Source organism: Peromyscus maniculatus, chromosome 3 (genome assembly GCF_049852395.1).
Source record: "Peromyscus maniculatus bairdii isolate BWxNUB_F1_BW_parent chromosome 3, HU_Pman_BW_mat_3.1, whole genome shotgun sequence".
Classification (NCBI taxonomy): Eukaryota; Metazoa; Chordata; class Mammalia; order Rodentia; family Cricetidae; genus Peromyscus; species Peromyscus maniculatus.
The window spans coordinates 144,950,676-144,967,382 of NC_134854.1; the positions used below are offsets into that span (position 1 = coordinate 144,950,676).

The 16,707-nt window shown below is 43.4% G+C and overlaps 1 protein-coding gene across 1 annotated transcript in view; it reads right to left on the bottom strand.

Annotated features, from left to right (window-relative positions):
* Positions 1 to 3,968: 3,968 nt before the first annotated feature.
* A2ml1 (alpha-2-macroglobulin like 1) overlaps positions 3,969 to 16,707 on the bottom strand; it is a 37,317-nt gene continuing 24,578 nt past the window's right edge. Inside the window, exons 27-35 of the mRNA XM_015987728.3 lie at positions 16,219 to 16,381; positions 14,590 to 14,801; positions 10,248 to 10,463; positions 9,909 to 10,036; positions 9,384 to 9,474; positions 8,790 to 8,858; positions 6,261 to 6,363; positions 5,545 to 5,586; positions 3,969 to 4,340 (exon numbers count right to left, since the gene is read on the bottom strand). Coding sequence (XP_015843214.3) covers positions 5,546 to 5,586; positions 6,261 to 6,363; positions 8,790 to 8,858; positions 9,384 to 9,474; positions 9,909 to 10,036; positions 10,248 to 10,463; positions 14,590 to 14,801; positions 16,219 to 16,381 — 1,023 coding nt within the window. The 3' untranslated portion in view covers positions 3,969 to 4,340; position 5,545. The remainder of the gene's footprint in view (positions 4,341 to 5,544; positions 5,587 to 6,260; positions 6,364 to 8,789; positions 8,859 to 9,383; positions 9,475 to 9,908; positions 10,037 to 10,247; positions 10,464 to 14,589; positions 14,802 to 16,218; positions 16,382 to 16,707) is intronic.

The window sequence follows — 16,707 nt, forward strand, 5'->3', positions numbered from 1 at the left end:
TTTGACTAGAGGGATTTAATTTTTTTTCTTTTTTGATTCCTTTAATGACTCATTCATCAATAGGGTGAGGTTTTGTTTTGTTTTATTTTGTTTTGTTGAGACAGGGTCTTTCTATGTAGCCCTGGCTATCCCAAAACTCACTATATAGATCAGGCTGTCCTGTAATTCACAGAGATCCACTTGCCTCAGCCTCCGGAGTGTAGGAATTAGAGGTGTGTGCCACCATGCCCGGCTAATGGTGTGTAGTTTAATCTCCATGAGTGTCTATGTTTTCTATAGCTTTTCTTGTTAATTTCCAGCCTTATCCCATTGTGATCCGATAGAATTAAGAATATTGTTTAAATTTTTCATTTTTTTTTCAAGACAGGGTTTCTTTGTGTAGCCCTGGCTATCTTGGAACTCCCTCTATAGGCCAGACTGGCCTCAAATGCAGAGCTCTGTTTGCCTTTGCCTCCCAAGTGCTGGGATTAAAGGTGAGTGCCACCATACCCTGCTTTTTCTTTGGTATATTGACAGAACCATAGATGTCAGTTAAGTACATTTGACTTATGATAATTCCAGTATTTCTTTATTCCTTTTTTGTACATTTGATCTGTTTAATGATGACAGTGTAATACTGAAGTTACCCACTATTACTTTGTTGGCATTAATGTGTGATTTAAAACCTAATAGTGATTGCCTTGTGAAGTTAGGTGAGCCTATATTCAGATGATATGTATTTAGAATTGTAATTTATTCTTGAATCAGTATAAAATAACTCTTTCATTCCTTATGACAAGATTTGGTTTGAATCCTATTTTGCCCATTATTATAATAGCAGCACCTGTGTGTTTCCTGCTTCCATTTGATTGTACCACCTCCCACCCTCTCTCCTTTAAATAGTGTTTATCTTTGACGTGTTTCTTGAAGAAGCAAAAAGAGAGGTTCTGTTTTCTAAACCAATCTCCTAGTCTGTCTTTTGATGGTGAATTGAGAACATTTATATTCAGAGTTATCGTGGAAAGCTGTGCATTCTTCCTGTCGTTTTGTTTACTTTGTGGTGTTTGGGACTTTCTGAATCCTCTTTTTTTTTAAATGAGCCTCTTCGGGGAAAGGCTCTGCCTCTCCCATGGTGCTGAGGTATTAGGGTCCTTGACACAACCATGTCCATGTCAGCGATACAAATTCACTCAGGACTTTACTCAACTAAGGGCTTCCTCCTCTCCCTATAGTTAGTATTTCTATCTCATTTTTTTAGTTTTATTTTCATATCATAGATTAACTTTGATATTTTCATTCAGCTATCTGTGTTCTCTTGGAAAATAGTCATGTCTTTTTTTAGTTGTTTGATCATATTTATATGATCTTTTGAATTCTGCATCTGGAACTTTGTCCAAGTTGTTTTCTTTGAGGATCCAGTTGGTAATTTGGGAAGGAGAAATGCTGTCTTGGTTTTTCATATTACTTTTGTTTCTGCCCATCTAGGGTCAGTTTGTGAAGGTGGAGTTGGTTGTTTGTTGTTTTGGTTTTTGGTTTTTCCTTCTATTCCTGTTGCTTTTCTTCTTTAAGTGGACATGTTTGCAGTGTTCAGGACAGATGGGGGTTGTAGTAATATTCTCATTTGTTAAACTGATGTTCCAGGTTCTATCTCTAGTCCGTCCCTGTGGGCTGAGCACTGTCTGTAGCAACAGTCAGTATCCAGCAGTACATTAACAGAAATAATCATGATGTCACACGAAGGGACAAAACTTGACTCTTGGTCAAGAGGGAGCACTACCCACAAAATGAGAAGAATGAGCACTCTAAGGTAGGGAGTGCTCTTGGTTTCCATTCTAATGCAGGTGGTGGCTGTTTTTTCTCTCCTGCCTGGGGTCTGACCTCACAGTCTTTCATGACTGGCTAACTTAAAAAGAATCAGTTCAAAGGAAAGGAGGGAAAACAGGAAGGGGTTGGTCACAAGTTCTGAGAATGCAGCAGGGTCTTGGTGTAAACAAAAGCTTTACCCGGGTGGAGGGTCATTAAAACATTTGCATAAAGGTTTTATGGGAGGGGGTGAATTCCTGTCTGGAATCAAAGCTTTACCATGTTTGACAGAAAAGATAAATATTTAGTGTTTCTTACACTACAAAACAGACACTTGTCAAGTACCAGTTGTTTCAGAGGGTGGAGGGACTGGACTTTAGTATGTTGATGTGAGTGGGGGGATGAGGAAAGAAGTGAGCAGTCACCGTGAGACCAGAAGTATTAGTGGTTAGATGGGAAGTAGAGGAGAGGGATGCACAAAGGGGGGTGGAGGGAACCGAGGCAAACGGGGGGGGGGGGGGGATAGGGTGGATATGCAGGGTTTTGGCTAATGGTAGACTACAAAGAAGAGGTAAAGATATGCACCCAGATTTTGTATACTAGGCCAGCTTCTGGGCTTTGGGAGATGTAACGGTAGGAGGAATGGGGCATGGGGAAAGAGAAAGGAAGAAAACAAAGAGAAGAGAGTAAAAGTCATAAACAGTTGGAAACATCTACAATGACCTACTGACTATAGGATGGTCTCAACCTTTCTAATGCTGTGACCCTTTAATTCAGTTCCTCATGTTGTGGTGATTGACCCAACCACAACATTTTTTAAAAAATTAATTTATTTATTATGTATACAGCGTTCTGCCTGCACGCCAGAAGAGGGCACCAGATTTCATTTCAGATGGTTGTGAGCTACCATGTGATTGCTGGGAATTGAACTCAAGACCTCTGGAAGAGCAGCCAGTGCTCTTAACCTCTGAGCCATCTCTCCAACCCCAATCCCAACCATAACTTAAAACATAACTTTAGCCATCACTGGCAACCCTTTCTATGAACCCTCTGCTAGTATAATTTTTGTAGATTTCCTAATAGAAGTTTGTTAGCCAGTTTGGTTGTAGTTGATGAAATAAGAACAGTCTAATGGTAGAGAAAAGTTTTGAGTCTGATGATAGAGGCTTTTTGGAGACTGGAGGAGTAGTTGGTGGAGTGATAAAATATCCCAGCTCCTTTTGTTTCCCAGACTATAATCAGTCACACATTCTGATGTGGCTTCCAGTCTCTGTCCTAGAACTCACTACGTAGTCCAGGCTGGCCTGAAACTCTTGAGTCATCCTCTACTCTCTGTCTCCCAGTGTACCATTGGCTCTTTCATATGCAATTTTACTTATTCTTAGCACTGCTATTGGAGGTAAATATCATTTCTCCTGGTTTACAAAGGAAAAATCGGGCTGTAGGTAGGTTAGACTCTTTACTCAGAATTCCTTAGCTAGGACGTTATATTCATATATAGGCATATTATGATTTGAATATGAAATGTCCCCACAGGTTCATATATTTGAATATTTGGTCTCCAGTCAGTGGTGCCATGTGTGAAGATCATGAAATCCTTAGAAGATGGAACCTCAATGGAGAATGTGGTACTTGGGGGGTGGAGATAGCATGGGGGCCCTGGGGAGAGGGCTGGGGTTTTATAGCCATGCCCCATTTTCTGTTCCTCTCTATGTCTTCTGAGTGTAACCACTGAGCCACATACCTAACTTTTTTTTTTTTTTTTAAGTTTTCAATACAGGTTTCTCTGTGTAGCCCTGGCTGTCCTAGAACTTGCTCTGTAGAACAGGCTGGCCTGGAACTCAGATATCTGCCTGCCTCTGCCTCCTGAGTGCTGGGATTAAAGGTGTGCGCCACCACCGCCCCCCCACCCCTTGGCCCTATTTTTAATTTTGTGTGTTTATGTTCATATTATTGATGCAAATCAATTGAAAAAACTAAAATCAAGAAATCTTACAGGTTTTTCCTATTTATTATAAAAGTAACGCATTTGTGTACCAGGGAAAGAATGGTATTTCTATACATGATGTTCAGTTAGTTGGACAGCCACACAGGAAAACAAGGCTTCATAAGCCTGCCTCATAGGGGACATTCTCATTCAAACCACCCCAGCATCCAAAGAACACACAGAGCCAGATACACTGACAGCCTTTCAAAAGTTTTATTTTTTTTAGCCTACTCCCAAAGTTTTAAGTCCCATCTTCCCCAGATTTCACCTCCAGGAGACATGCTCAGTCTTCCCTCCACCAGCTACCGCCACCCGCGCTCTGAGAGTCCCGTGATGAATGAAAGAATAGCTGATCCTTTCCTCTTCCTCTGTGACCTGTCCTTGCGGAGTCTCCTGCGTGAGAGCATCCCCACCTCTCCATAAGAAAGCAGAGAGTCTGAGGTCCAGGCACAACCATCTGCCATCCATCTGATCAGAGAACCAAACTGTGATTGAATGAATTCTGCTTCAGGAGGAAAGTCATGTTCACAATGTCACAGAGGGTTCACTTAGTCCCCTTCCAGCTTCTGTCCTGAAAAGCAAGTAAACGAACAGCAGACGACATGAAGGTCTTACTTACCGAGGAGTGCTCTCCCAAGACCGAGGACCCACGCCACCTCAGGGTTTCCATCCTTACCCTTGCTCCCTCTTTTTTTCTCTGTCTGCCTCATGTTTCCTTTCAGTATTTTTATACAATGAAGACATATTATGTAAAAATAGCTAGGAAAAATCCATTTGTTTTCTAAGCCAATGGAAAAATTATTGTTTTTAAAAGTCGTACAAGGAGGCTGTGAAGACGGCTCTGTCAGGAAAGCGCTTGCCTTTCAGACATAAGGAACTGAGTTCATTTCCCATAACTCATGTGAAAACAATCCAGATGTGGTGCTGCACACTTGCATTCCCAGTAATGGGAAGGTGGAGACTGGAGGGTCCCTGGGTCTCACTGGCTAGCCAACCTGGGTCTCACTGGCTAGCCAACCTGGGTCTCACTGGCTAGCCAACCTGGGTCTCACTGGCTAGCCAACCTGGGTCTCACTGGCTAGCCAACCTGGGTCTCACTGGCTAGCCAACCTGGGTCTCACTGGCTAGCCAACCTGGGTCTCACTGGCTAGCCAACCTGGGTCTCACTGGCTAGCCAACCTGGGTCTCACTGGCTAGCCAACCTGGGTCTCACTGGCTAGCCAACCTGGGTCTCAATGGCTAGCCAACCTGGGTCTCACTGGCTAGCCAACCTGGGTCTCAATGGCTAGCCAACCTAGACTGCTTGGTGAGCGCCAGGCCAGTGACAGACCATGTCTCCAAAAAAAAAAAAAAAAAAAAAAAATGCAGAATGTTGTCCTCTGTCCCATTCCTGCACAGGAGGCAGACAGACAGACAGACAGACAAACATATGTACACATACCCTCACAATACACTCATAATCATATAGAAACCACCACATAAATGCCACTATTGGTTTTCCCGGTGTGAACTATGGGGACATTGTGCTCTCTTCAAGAGTTAAGGACAGTGTGGCACTTGGGATATTGAGGCAGGAGGTTTTCAAGTTCAAACACCAGCCTGAGTCACACAGCAAGACCTCATGGAAGCACACTTTCACCAAAAAATGTTCCAAAGACAGTAACAGTATCTCAAAAGAGAGTTCTCTCCCTAGAAACTCCCCTGTCCCAAAGTCCTCTTCCTTCCCAATGGTACCACTCTGCCCCCAAATGGACTCCTTTCTCTGCTGGACTCACCTCATTCACAAGGGTCAGAGTACTGAGTCATCGCCTGCTCATCTGTGAAATGGATTGACATGTTATTCTTGGGAGAATTCAGAGGTGATCCTTCAGAGGTAAAAGTTCCGCTTTATCCATGTTCAGATGTCTCCGTGTGTCACGAGCGCATTAGAGTTACAGGCACTTTCCATCACTAACACTGGGTGTGCTACGGCTGAATTATTAACTGCATCCATTATTGACTACATCAGAAACTCATCAGCTCCTTGAGAACAACGGTCTACTTTGTTCCTTTGGTCTAAAGACCACAGCATGTAAAATACCTCTTCTGTAGATGAGTTTTTATTATTGATTGATTTTATTTCATTTATTTGTTTTAGAACAGTCTTATACAGCCCAGGCTGCCCCCAAACTCTCTTTGTAGCTGAAGCTAGCCCTTATCTTTTGGCTTTTGCCTCCTAAGTGCTGAGATTACAGGCATCTCCCACATGGTCCACCTCCACCCCTGTGCTGGGTACTGGGATTGAACAGAGGGCCTTGTCAATGCTAACTAGTCAAGCACTCAACTGGTCAGCTATAGCTTTTTAGATGACTTAAAAAAAAATGTTTTAGGTCAGGTAATATGATTGCATGCTGCTTGTCTTGGGAAGAAGTGTTTGTAAAATTAAGAGCAAGAGGCCATGAAAGTGAGATGAAACTGTGTTGTGAGATGCGTGTAGGCCCTCCATACTCACCTAGCAGGTAGTAGTCATAGACTTTGATGGCTGCAGGTTTCAGGTTGGTCACCAACACACTTTGGCTGATGGTCAAGGTGTAAGTCTGAGTCTTCTTACTGAGCTGTGGGGAACACAGATCAAGCACATTAAAATGAGGAGGCCAGACAGATGGCTCAGTGGTTAGGCCCTGCTGCTCTTCCAGAGGATCTGAGTTGTGTTCTCAGAGCCATGTTGGATGTCTCACAATCACATGTCACTCCAGCTCTAGTGGATTCAATGCACCCTTCTGGCCTTCATGGGCACCCACAGGCACATGGCACATACATCACACATACACACACACACACACACACACACACACACACACACACACCCTTACACAACCAAAAACCAAAAATGCATTTAAAAGACAACTAAAATGAACCCTGCGGGTAACAGCATGGTCACGTGCACCTGCACCACCCAGAGTCCAGGCACTCGGGAGGCTGAGACAAGAGAATCAAGAGTCTAAGGGGAGCCTGGGTGACACAGAAGACCCTGCTTCGAGGAGAAGAAGGGAGGAGGGAGGAAGACATGAGGGAGGGAAAAAAACTAAAGTGAAAAAGGGAAGGGATTGTAGCTCCGTGGTCAGATGCTTGCCAAGCACTCGTGAGGTCGCGGGTGTGATCCTCTGCACTACAAAAAGCAAGCAAACCAAAGTGTCTTTCTGGAGGATGGACAGGCTGGGCAGAGGGCTGAAAACGGGACGTGGATATTCACGGTAAAAGTAAGTTTTATTTGGTACATTCTCTCCGGTTGGCTTTAAAATAAAAGTGACTTAGGTTAGTATGGTGGCGCAGCCTTGAATTCCAGTACTTCGGGAGGCAGAGGCAGGAGGATCTCAGTGAGTTCAAGGCCAGCCTGGTCTACAAAGCGAGTTCCAGGACAGGAAGGACTGTTACACAGAGAAACCCTGTCTTGATAAACAAAAAAATACAATAAAAAATAAAAAGTAAAGGTGACTTTATTCCCCATGTGTACCAATTAGAGTCACATCAAATTTTAGACTGTTACTAGATCCTTGGGAACTTCTAATTTTATTGAAATGAAAACAGGTTCAATTAAAATTAATCTTAGCATTAAAATAAAATAATATGGACATATAACATATATTGAGGGCTTATTTTGTGTCAGCAACACTTTTAAACACTTTTATAGTCTTAAATCATTTAATCCTCTCACGAGCGCTGCAGGGTTAGCATGCAGTTCAGTGGTAGGGCACTGGGCTCAACCTTCAGCACTGCAAATAAATGAATAAGAATAGAATAGTTCTAGGACAGACATAGTTATCTGATTCTACCAATAACTCATTTCATGGTTAAGGAAACCAAGACTAGCTGCGCAGTGGTGGCTCACACCTGTAATCCCAGCACTCGGGAGGCAGAGGCAGGTGGATCTCTGTGAGTTCGAGGCCAGCCTGGTCTACAGAGCTAGTCCAGGACAGGCTCCAGAGCTACAGAGAAACCCTGTCTCGAAACTCCCCCCCCCCCCCAAAAAAAGGAAACCAAGACTTTCAACAGCTTGCCCAAAGCTACACAGCCCATAGCTAAAACCCAGAGTTCAGAGCACCGTTTTGGTGAAAGGCTTTGCTGTTAAGCATGCATTGTAATCCAGAGTTGCAAGGATGCTTGTGGTTACTGAACACTCAAAACTGAACAGAAAGAGTGGAGATGGGCTGACCGTGTAAAACGCATGCTGGAGTGCAAAAATGGAATGCATGTGCACAGGCACTCATCAATACATATCTCACTTTATGTTTCAATATATTATAAAGCTGAAATGTTGGAGAATATAAAGTTAAATTAAAAAACATTTTCTTGAGACAAGGTCTCATGAGGCTGGCCTCGAACTCATAGAGATCCATCTGCCTCTGCCTCCCAAGTATGAGGATTAAAGGTGTGGTGTGCGCCACCACACCCCAGCTAAAATTTTCTTGATTGTGTCTACTAGGTTCAGTCTCTAGCACTCTAGCACTGAGCTACATGCTTAGCCCACAGGAATACTGAAATAATAAGATTTTTAAGACTGTAAAAATATTTAGAACTGTTGCCAGTGGAAAATGAGACCTCAATACATGTATATATTCATATTATCTATTGTGCTATTAAGTTTAATTTAAATCAACATGTTATATTTACCTTTTCATTTCAACAAAGCTCAAAGTTTCCAAGGATTAGTACTATTCCAATGTTTGGTACAATGCTAATTCTCATCACATTGTTTCTTTTCTGGAATGTATCTATTGGAAATCTCAAATGGTGTAAACAGCTCAGGGTGTCTGTCTGTGGGAGGGTATTTGCTTGTAGGGACAGCACCTGCCTCGTGGTGTACCATCATGGAGCAGACCCCTTCTCACACTGTGCACGCCCAGGTCCTGCTTGTCTGTGTACAGAACACTTGAACATGTAGATTTGAAGGGAAGCCAGCACACACACACACACACACACACACACACACACACACACACACACACACACTCCAGCTCGTTGGTTAGTTCTGAACACCTACCTCCTCCAAGTAAATGTTAAGTGTGTCTTTGCCGAACTCGACCTTCTTCACCAGGGGTTGCTGCAGAAGCTGGATTTGAAAAGGAGGAGAGAAAGAGATTAGGAGCCAGAACCAGGCTCTTCACTACCCCTGGGGTAAAGTATTTTACTCAACTTTAAACTCCCAACATTTCAGTCTTATCATGAGACATATACTAACAAGGATGTATACTTTTTCCTTCTCACTACGCCTTAGAATTCCAGTATTTTACATACTGTAGATGGCCAACACAACTCTGCTCTTTCTGGCCAGTTTCAAGTGCTCCAGAATAAAGAAAGTGAGGCACCTAGGCCACGTGTACAGTATTTGCCTAGCATGTGCAAGGCCCTGGGTTCCAACCCCAGCACAGGATAAGAATAGGAACCAAAACCAATGCTGCTCCCATTTTGTGTATCCAATGCACCTCAATAACCCTTTCCGATGTCTGGTCTTGAGTTGTAAATGGGTGGATGTGTGTACATAGATACATAGGATGATGCCAACTTCACCCGGTTTTGGTTCATCAATAACGTTAAGTTCTCTAAGAGTTAAATGGAAAAAACAGAAGCCACCTACTAACTGCTTGGTGCCTTCCACGGGACTGAACCCAGACAGCATCTTCACTTCCACAATGGCCATGTTGGAAGAGCTGCGGCTCCCCACGTAACTGAGGGCAGGAAGAAGCAGACTTGTTGTCAACCTACTCTTTCCACTCTCGCTACACTCCGCATCCACACACACATACACACACACACACACACACATATACACACACACAAAACACACACACACACCCACTCCACCCACCCCCTACACACACACACACACACACACACACAAAACACACACACACACAAAACACACACACACCCCCACTCCACCCACCCCCTACACACACACACACACACACACACACACACACACACTCCACCCACCCCCTACACACACACACACACACACACACACACACACACACACACACACACTCCACCCACCCCTACACACACACACACACACACACACACACACACACACACTCCACCCACCCCCTACACACATACATTCAGTTCCCAGGACCCAGGTGCCCTCAGTTTTCCTTGCCTGGTATGAATAGCGAGAGTCAAGGACCGAGGTAAAGTGAGTTTTTCACAACTAGCTTTTCCCGTTTCCACCTGAAGGCTAAAGGTCTCTGGAATTTTAGGAGGGAAAACGTTGTATCTAAACACCGTCTGGTGGAAAAGAGATAACAAGATCAGAACCAGGAAGGACTTCAAATTTGTGCACCTCAGACCACTTTCCCAGGAAGAGAGAGACACACAAAGGGGAGGAGAGAGGGAGGGCGGTCGGAGGCAGGAAGTGGGAAGTGAGAAACTGTCTTTGAGGCGGGAATCCTCTGGCACTGCTTTTCCGTGTACTGCGTTCTCTTGGCCCTCTGCTTGCCTGCACATAGACGCAGCCCTGGCCCGAGGCCTCCACAGTGTACACTCCGGGGATGCTGGTCAGTGCCTCCTGCTGCAGTACCAGTCGGTTGGCAGACTCTATGTTGAAAGTGCGTTGGAAATTCTCAGTGGATTTTACAAGCACGCTGACTTCCTCGGAGGGCGTGTAGGCAACTGCAGCGTACTTGGCAAGCGCTTGGAGGGCAACTACAGTATCCTGAAGTAAAACAAGCACACGCTTTACCAGTCTGCGAGCCACGCAAATTAGCCCGAAGACGCTGTAACCAGTGCCTGGTGGCTGAAGCTGGCCTGGGTAGCAGCACTCCTAAGTATATAGAGAATTATATTCACCTCTCCTGGGGAAGCTGATATGGAAACCCCGACAACTTACATTTATAGAAAATAATCACTAACGAGTTGTTATTGAACAGACTTAAGGTCATCTGGCCATTTGGATGAATTCATACTTAGAGATAGAACTTAGCTCCAAAGGGGTTATTTCTAGAATCAAGAGGATAATGGCTCATTGTATGTCTCATAGCTCTCTTGTTGGAGGAGGAACCAGCAATAACTTGCCGGTCCTAGGAAAGAATATACCTTCTGCAGTTATTTATTCTGCAGTCATCTGTGTGATGACCTCTGTCCAGCTGGAGAGGGTACCAGGACCCTTGAACAATCTTTCCTTTCAGTCCAAGGCTTCTTAGCTACTGGGGCACATGATATCTTTTCTTTAACTCTGAATAAGACAGACTGTCACTCAGAGCACATCCTATTGTATAGCTTGAAGCTTTCCATTTCAAAAAAACACCATTTATATAAATTACGATAAAGAGGGAGAAAATGAGATGGCAAGCAAAACTGTTAGGTTTTGCTCTCTACTGTGAGAATTTGTACATGCTTGACACCATAAAATACAAATTCCAGAATAAAGGACCTCACTTTTCACATCCCAACGAGACCAAAAGAGCGTGCATATTTGGAAGTAGGAAGATGAGGCAAAACCCTGTGGAGGCTGCAAACAAGCTTCCCTGTAAAGCTGTCTACCCTTTGTGAGCTGGAGCCGTGGGATCGTTACTGCATCAGCACTGCAGCAATCCAACAGAAGGACCTTCCCGTGGGCTGCAGATTCGTGGTGTGTGTGTGCGTGTGCGTGTGCGTGTGCGTGAGAGAGAGAGAGAGAGAGAGAGAGAGAGAGAGAGAGAGAGAGACTTCTTGTAATCACTAAGGATTTTAGTGAAAAACAATTCTGACAGGCACGTGTCACTGACAGTTCTAAAGACTTTTCTCACTGCTTAGCAAAATATTGATATATATTATAATTACTTGGGGCTGGCTAGGCATCAAGACGTCTTTCTGGATTAAGAATGTCCCTGAGGGGCTGGCGTGTAGCCAGCTGGCAAACTGTTCGCTTAGCAGGTACAAGGCCAGGTTTCAATCCCCAGCAGCAAAAATTGAAAATAAATAAAAATCATTTTCAGTCTCCTAAGGAAAAACAACGAAGTTTTTTTTGTTGTTTGTTTTTACTTTACTCTGAAGTAAGGCACAATACCTTATCTTTTTAAAAATCCATTAAATTGGTTGGGTGTGGTGGTGCACACCTTTAATGCTAACACTAGGAGGCAGAGACAGGTGGATCTCTGGGAGTTCAAGGCCAGCCTGGTTTACAGAGGGAGATCCAGAACAGCCAGGGCTACACAGAGAAGCCCTGTCTCAAAAAAAAAAAAATGTAGACCAGCTGGCCTTGAACTCACAGAGATCCACCTGCCTCTGCCTCTCGAGTGCTGGGATTAAAGGCATGAGCTACCACCACCCAGCCTGACACTAATTTCAATAAATCAATTGATAATTTCCATGAGGACAAGAAATATCTTTTCTTCTTCATTTGAGTAATTTTTTACCTGTTAGATATTTAATTTTCAGAACAATGCACTAATGACTAACTATCCTGTTATGGTAAGATGCACATGTGTGCATATGTGTGCTTGTATGTTTGTGCAATGAGCGCACTGTGGATTGAACCCAAGGCCTTGCCCATGCTAGGCAAGTGCTCTACCACTGAGCTACACCCTGAGCTCTCAGATAATTTTGGATACATTCGAATTTACCACAAATTCTACCTTTCTCCTTTATCTCCTCCTGCTATTCTCCTAGTTTAATGAAACAGTCTCCTGGTCCCCAAGTCCTGGGTCTCTCTCCTGTGGATTACCAAGCAACAGGTTAATCTTTCTGAAGCAAAGTTTAAAAACCAAAACAAGCCACCATTTCCCTCTTGGAATTATGTCCCAGCTTGAAGGCTGCCACTCAAGGCCCTCCGTAATAATGAACAGAAGCTCTATAAGGTGGCTTCTGTTCCATTGGCTCCAACTAAAACAGTTTTCCCAGTAGCCAATCGACATTTTTACAGATCGGTGTCTCTGTTCACATCATTTCTTTTTCCTTTCAATAGTTGCCTACCAAAATTTTATATATCTGCTTAGATCCTTCTCTTCTAAGCATTCTCTTGAAAAATTTTTTTGTTTTTTAAAATCTGAACTAAGCATGTAGCTCAATGGTAGTGTTCTCTCTCTCTCTCTCTCTCTCTCTCTCTCTCTCTCTCTCTCACACACACACACACACACACACACACACACACACACACAATCTTTCTATTCAAGCTGATAAAGTTTGCACCTTTAGGGTGTTGGTTCCAGATCCCCCTTCATTTGTATGATATTTTGAGAAAGAGTCTGGCTGGGCCTTGAACTCAGAGATCAGTTTTCTGCCTCTGCCTCCCTAGAACTAGGATTAAAGATGTGCATTCCTTCCTTTATATGAAATGCGACCTAGCTTTCCTTCTTTACTGTAAATATTTGGAGTAGAGATTATATCTTATTAATTTACCAATACCTGCAATAATAGAAGGGAACATGCCCACGAACCCTCAATTTTCGTATGTACAGATCCCCTAATAGGCTTTATAATTCGTTAACATAAATTTTGCCATAATTATGGATTCCTATTCCTATTTACATGGTGTCCTAGTTAGCTTTCTGTTGCCATGATAAACACCATGACCAAAAGCGACTTGGGGAGGAAAGGGTTTGTTTGGTTTATGACCAAATTGCAGTCCATCGTTAGGTAAGAACTCAAGCAGGGAAGGAAGCTGGAGGCAGGACGGAAGCAGAGGCAAGGAGCAAGATGCTGCCTGGCTTGCTCTGCTGGCCTGCTCAGCTTCCTTCTCTCCATCCTTCCTTCCTCCTTTCCTTCCTCCCTCCTTCCTTCCTTTCTTTTTCTTTCTTTCTTTGTTTTTGGTTTGGTTTTCAAGACATGGTTTTTCTGTGTAGCCGCGGTGGTCCTGGACACAGCATGGCTCAGGCTGCTTTCTTTCTTTCTTTCTTTCTTTCTTTCTTTCTTTCTTTCTTTCTTTCTTTCTTTCTTTCTTTCTTTCTTTCTTTCTTTCTTTCTTTCTTTCCTTTTTTTTTTCTTTTTTCTTTTTTGGTTTTTTGAGACAGGGTTTCTCTGTGTAGTTTTGGTGCCTGTCCTGGATCTTGCTCTGAAGACCAGGCTGGCCTCGAACTCACAGAGATCTGCCTGGATCTTCAGGCTGCTTTCTTATACCACATAGGACCACCAGCCCAGGGATGGCACTGCCCATGTGGGCTGGGCCCTCCCACATCAATTTATACAAGCCAATGCCCCACAGACTTGCCTAAGGGTAATATGATGGAGGCATCTTCTCATTTGAGGATCCCTCTTCCTAGATGACTCTAGCTTGTGTCAAGTTGACAAAAACTAACCAGCCCACATACAAAAATACTCCACAAAGAGAAAACCAAATGCATCTGGTATCACTCACATTGTAACAGGCCTCCAGACCTTAGCGTAACTGACGCCATGTTAGAGACACCATTCTGACCTTAAAACCCAGCATGTAGGCCCCACATACCTGCCAAAATGGAAACAAAGACCTAATCCATCAAAGACCTAGTCCACCGTTCCAGAAAAGTTCCTAAATGTACTGACCTTGCTTTACGGTTTCTGCTTCTTGCTAATTGTGACAACCTGGCTATGGTTTGTGTACATAAAAGACAAACGGCTGTAAGCTCAGAGCTGCAGGATTCTGGCAAGTTCCCAATACAGCTGCCAGCCAGCAATAAAGATTTCCTTTTCTATTTTAAGAGTGCCTTTGTGGTAGTCTCTGGTGGGCTTATCTTAAAACAACACATTCACATGACTTAATTAATCCTTCTGTATTTTCATTTGCCTTTTCTCCATTTCTATAAGAATATAAGGACCCAGAGGGCAAGGGAGATATTTCTCCATCTCCACAGTGTACCTGACTGTCAGAAAAGCAGACTGCTCACCTGAGTGGAAGAGAAGCCTCCATATGCATTGCGTTGCTTGGCCAACCAAGCCACTATGCTAGTGGCCTTGGCTACTTCCTCTTGAGTCAGGGAGTTCTTGGTGAGCTGAGCCAACAACACATAGGCTGTAAGTTCTACATCCACTGCCTGAGGCTGGGACCAAGGACTGGCATCTGCAACGTCAGGTTTCTGGTTCCAGTGAATGGATTCTCCTACAGAGAAGAAAGAATCACCGTGAAGTTTTGCCAAGAGCTGACAGACTTTCCCATTTTCACTTAATAAACATCACACCTTAAAGTGGAGAAGTGTCAGCCAAGAATCAATTGTTGGTTAGAAAACACTTCTCAGAATCAGCTGATTCAGTTAGCCCTAAGTATGTATGATGTGTGTGTGTGTGTGTGTGTGTGTGTGTGTGTGTGTGCGCACATGCATATGTGCAAACAACCACATACAACTCCCTAAGGTGAAGCTGGAAGGTCAATAAATGTTCTTGCTGCAGAAATACGTGAGAAGCATTCTTGTTAGTTTATAGGTTCTGATGCTGATGTAGGCAAAAACTTCTGATAAGAATTTTATGTGCTTGGGGCACTTGTTGCTGCTGAACAAGATTTCAGCAACGTTTCATTATTTGCTTCACTTCTGCAAAGGCTAGCCATTTTCAAAACAAAAATGGTAAGATATGAGTCGAGCAGTGGTGGTACAGGCCTTTAATCCCAGCACTCGGGAGGCAGAGCCAGGCGGATCTCTGTGAGTTCAAGGCCAGCCTGGTCTACAGAGCATGATCCAGGACAGGAACCAAAACTACACAGAGAAACTCTGTCTCAAAAAAAAAAAAAACAAAAACATGTATCCGAATGCTAAGAAGCCATAGAAGAAAATATGCTAATGAAAGTGATCAAATAAAGCATACTGACAGGGCAATCAGATAGAACGTGGGGCAAGAATAAACCTTGATGATGGGGTAACCTGAAAAAACACATGGACATAAAGAGTGGGAGAAGGCTGTTTAAAGAGATGTTGAGATAATGAATCACTCAATGAGGTCATCTAACTGGAAGAACAAAGCAGAAACATGTGAGCTACAATTCAAGATTACGGGAAAGGGACAAGCACAATGAATCAATCTAATGGGGAAAGGTGTGTCTTGCCCACTCTCAACGAGAGTCATGTACAAGACAAAATCTATCCTGAGTTCACAGGAGAGGACAGTGTGGGACTGGTGTTCATATAGATGGAAGCTGAGATTAAATTTCTGCCTGGAAATATAATTCTACATATGTAGATAAAGAAAATGTACTGATGTTTCACTTACGACTCTGTTATAACTTCAAATATTATTCTAAATATACCCAACTTGATCTTAGACCAAATGTCTCCAAAATAGTTCTATGACACCAGTAAACCTGACCAACTTCAACAAATGCATTCCCATGTTTCGAATATGCAGTGATGTCTTTTGAGGACTTAAATGGACTTTCTCTCACAACTCCCAATGATGAACTTGTGATTCAACTTCTATGGAAATAATCACTAAATTTGAACATATGTGAAGCAGAGGACGGCACAGAAAATGGCTAACTCACAGCACACCTTAACAATTCCAAAGAATGCCTACCATGACCAATATACCTGAGACAGTGGCCTGTTGATCTAACTTGTGAAGAAGAGCATTTCTGATTTCCATTTCTCCAGCCAGAGAGAAGGTATAAGCTAAGAGGGCCTGGGTGTAGAGGTTGTTAGTGGAGGTGACAGACTTCCTGAGGCACTGCAGACCTTGTCTCACCATCGAGTCCTAAGAGGTCAAGATGAACAACTGAATTCATAAGGCACTATCGTAAGATGGGAAGCAATAAGGATATCATCATATCTTCCTTGACTTTAACAGAGTGAATAGCGGGCCAGTGGTTCAGTGGATAACGCCACTTGCCACCAAGCTTGATGACCTGAGTTGGACATCCAAAGCCTGTGTGGTGGAAGCAGACAACCAACTCCTGTGAGTTGTCTTCTAATTTACACACACACACACACACACACACACACACACACACACACACACACACACTAAGATATAAAATATAATGACAGGGTGAATAGGAACAAAGAAGAACAAATGTCTCT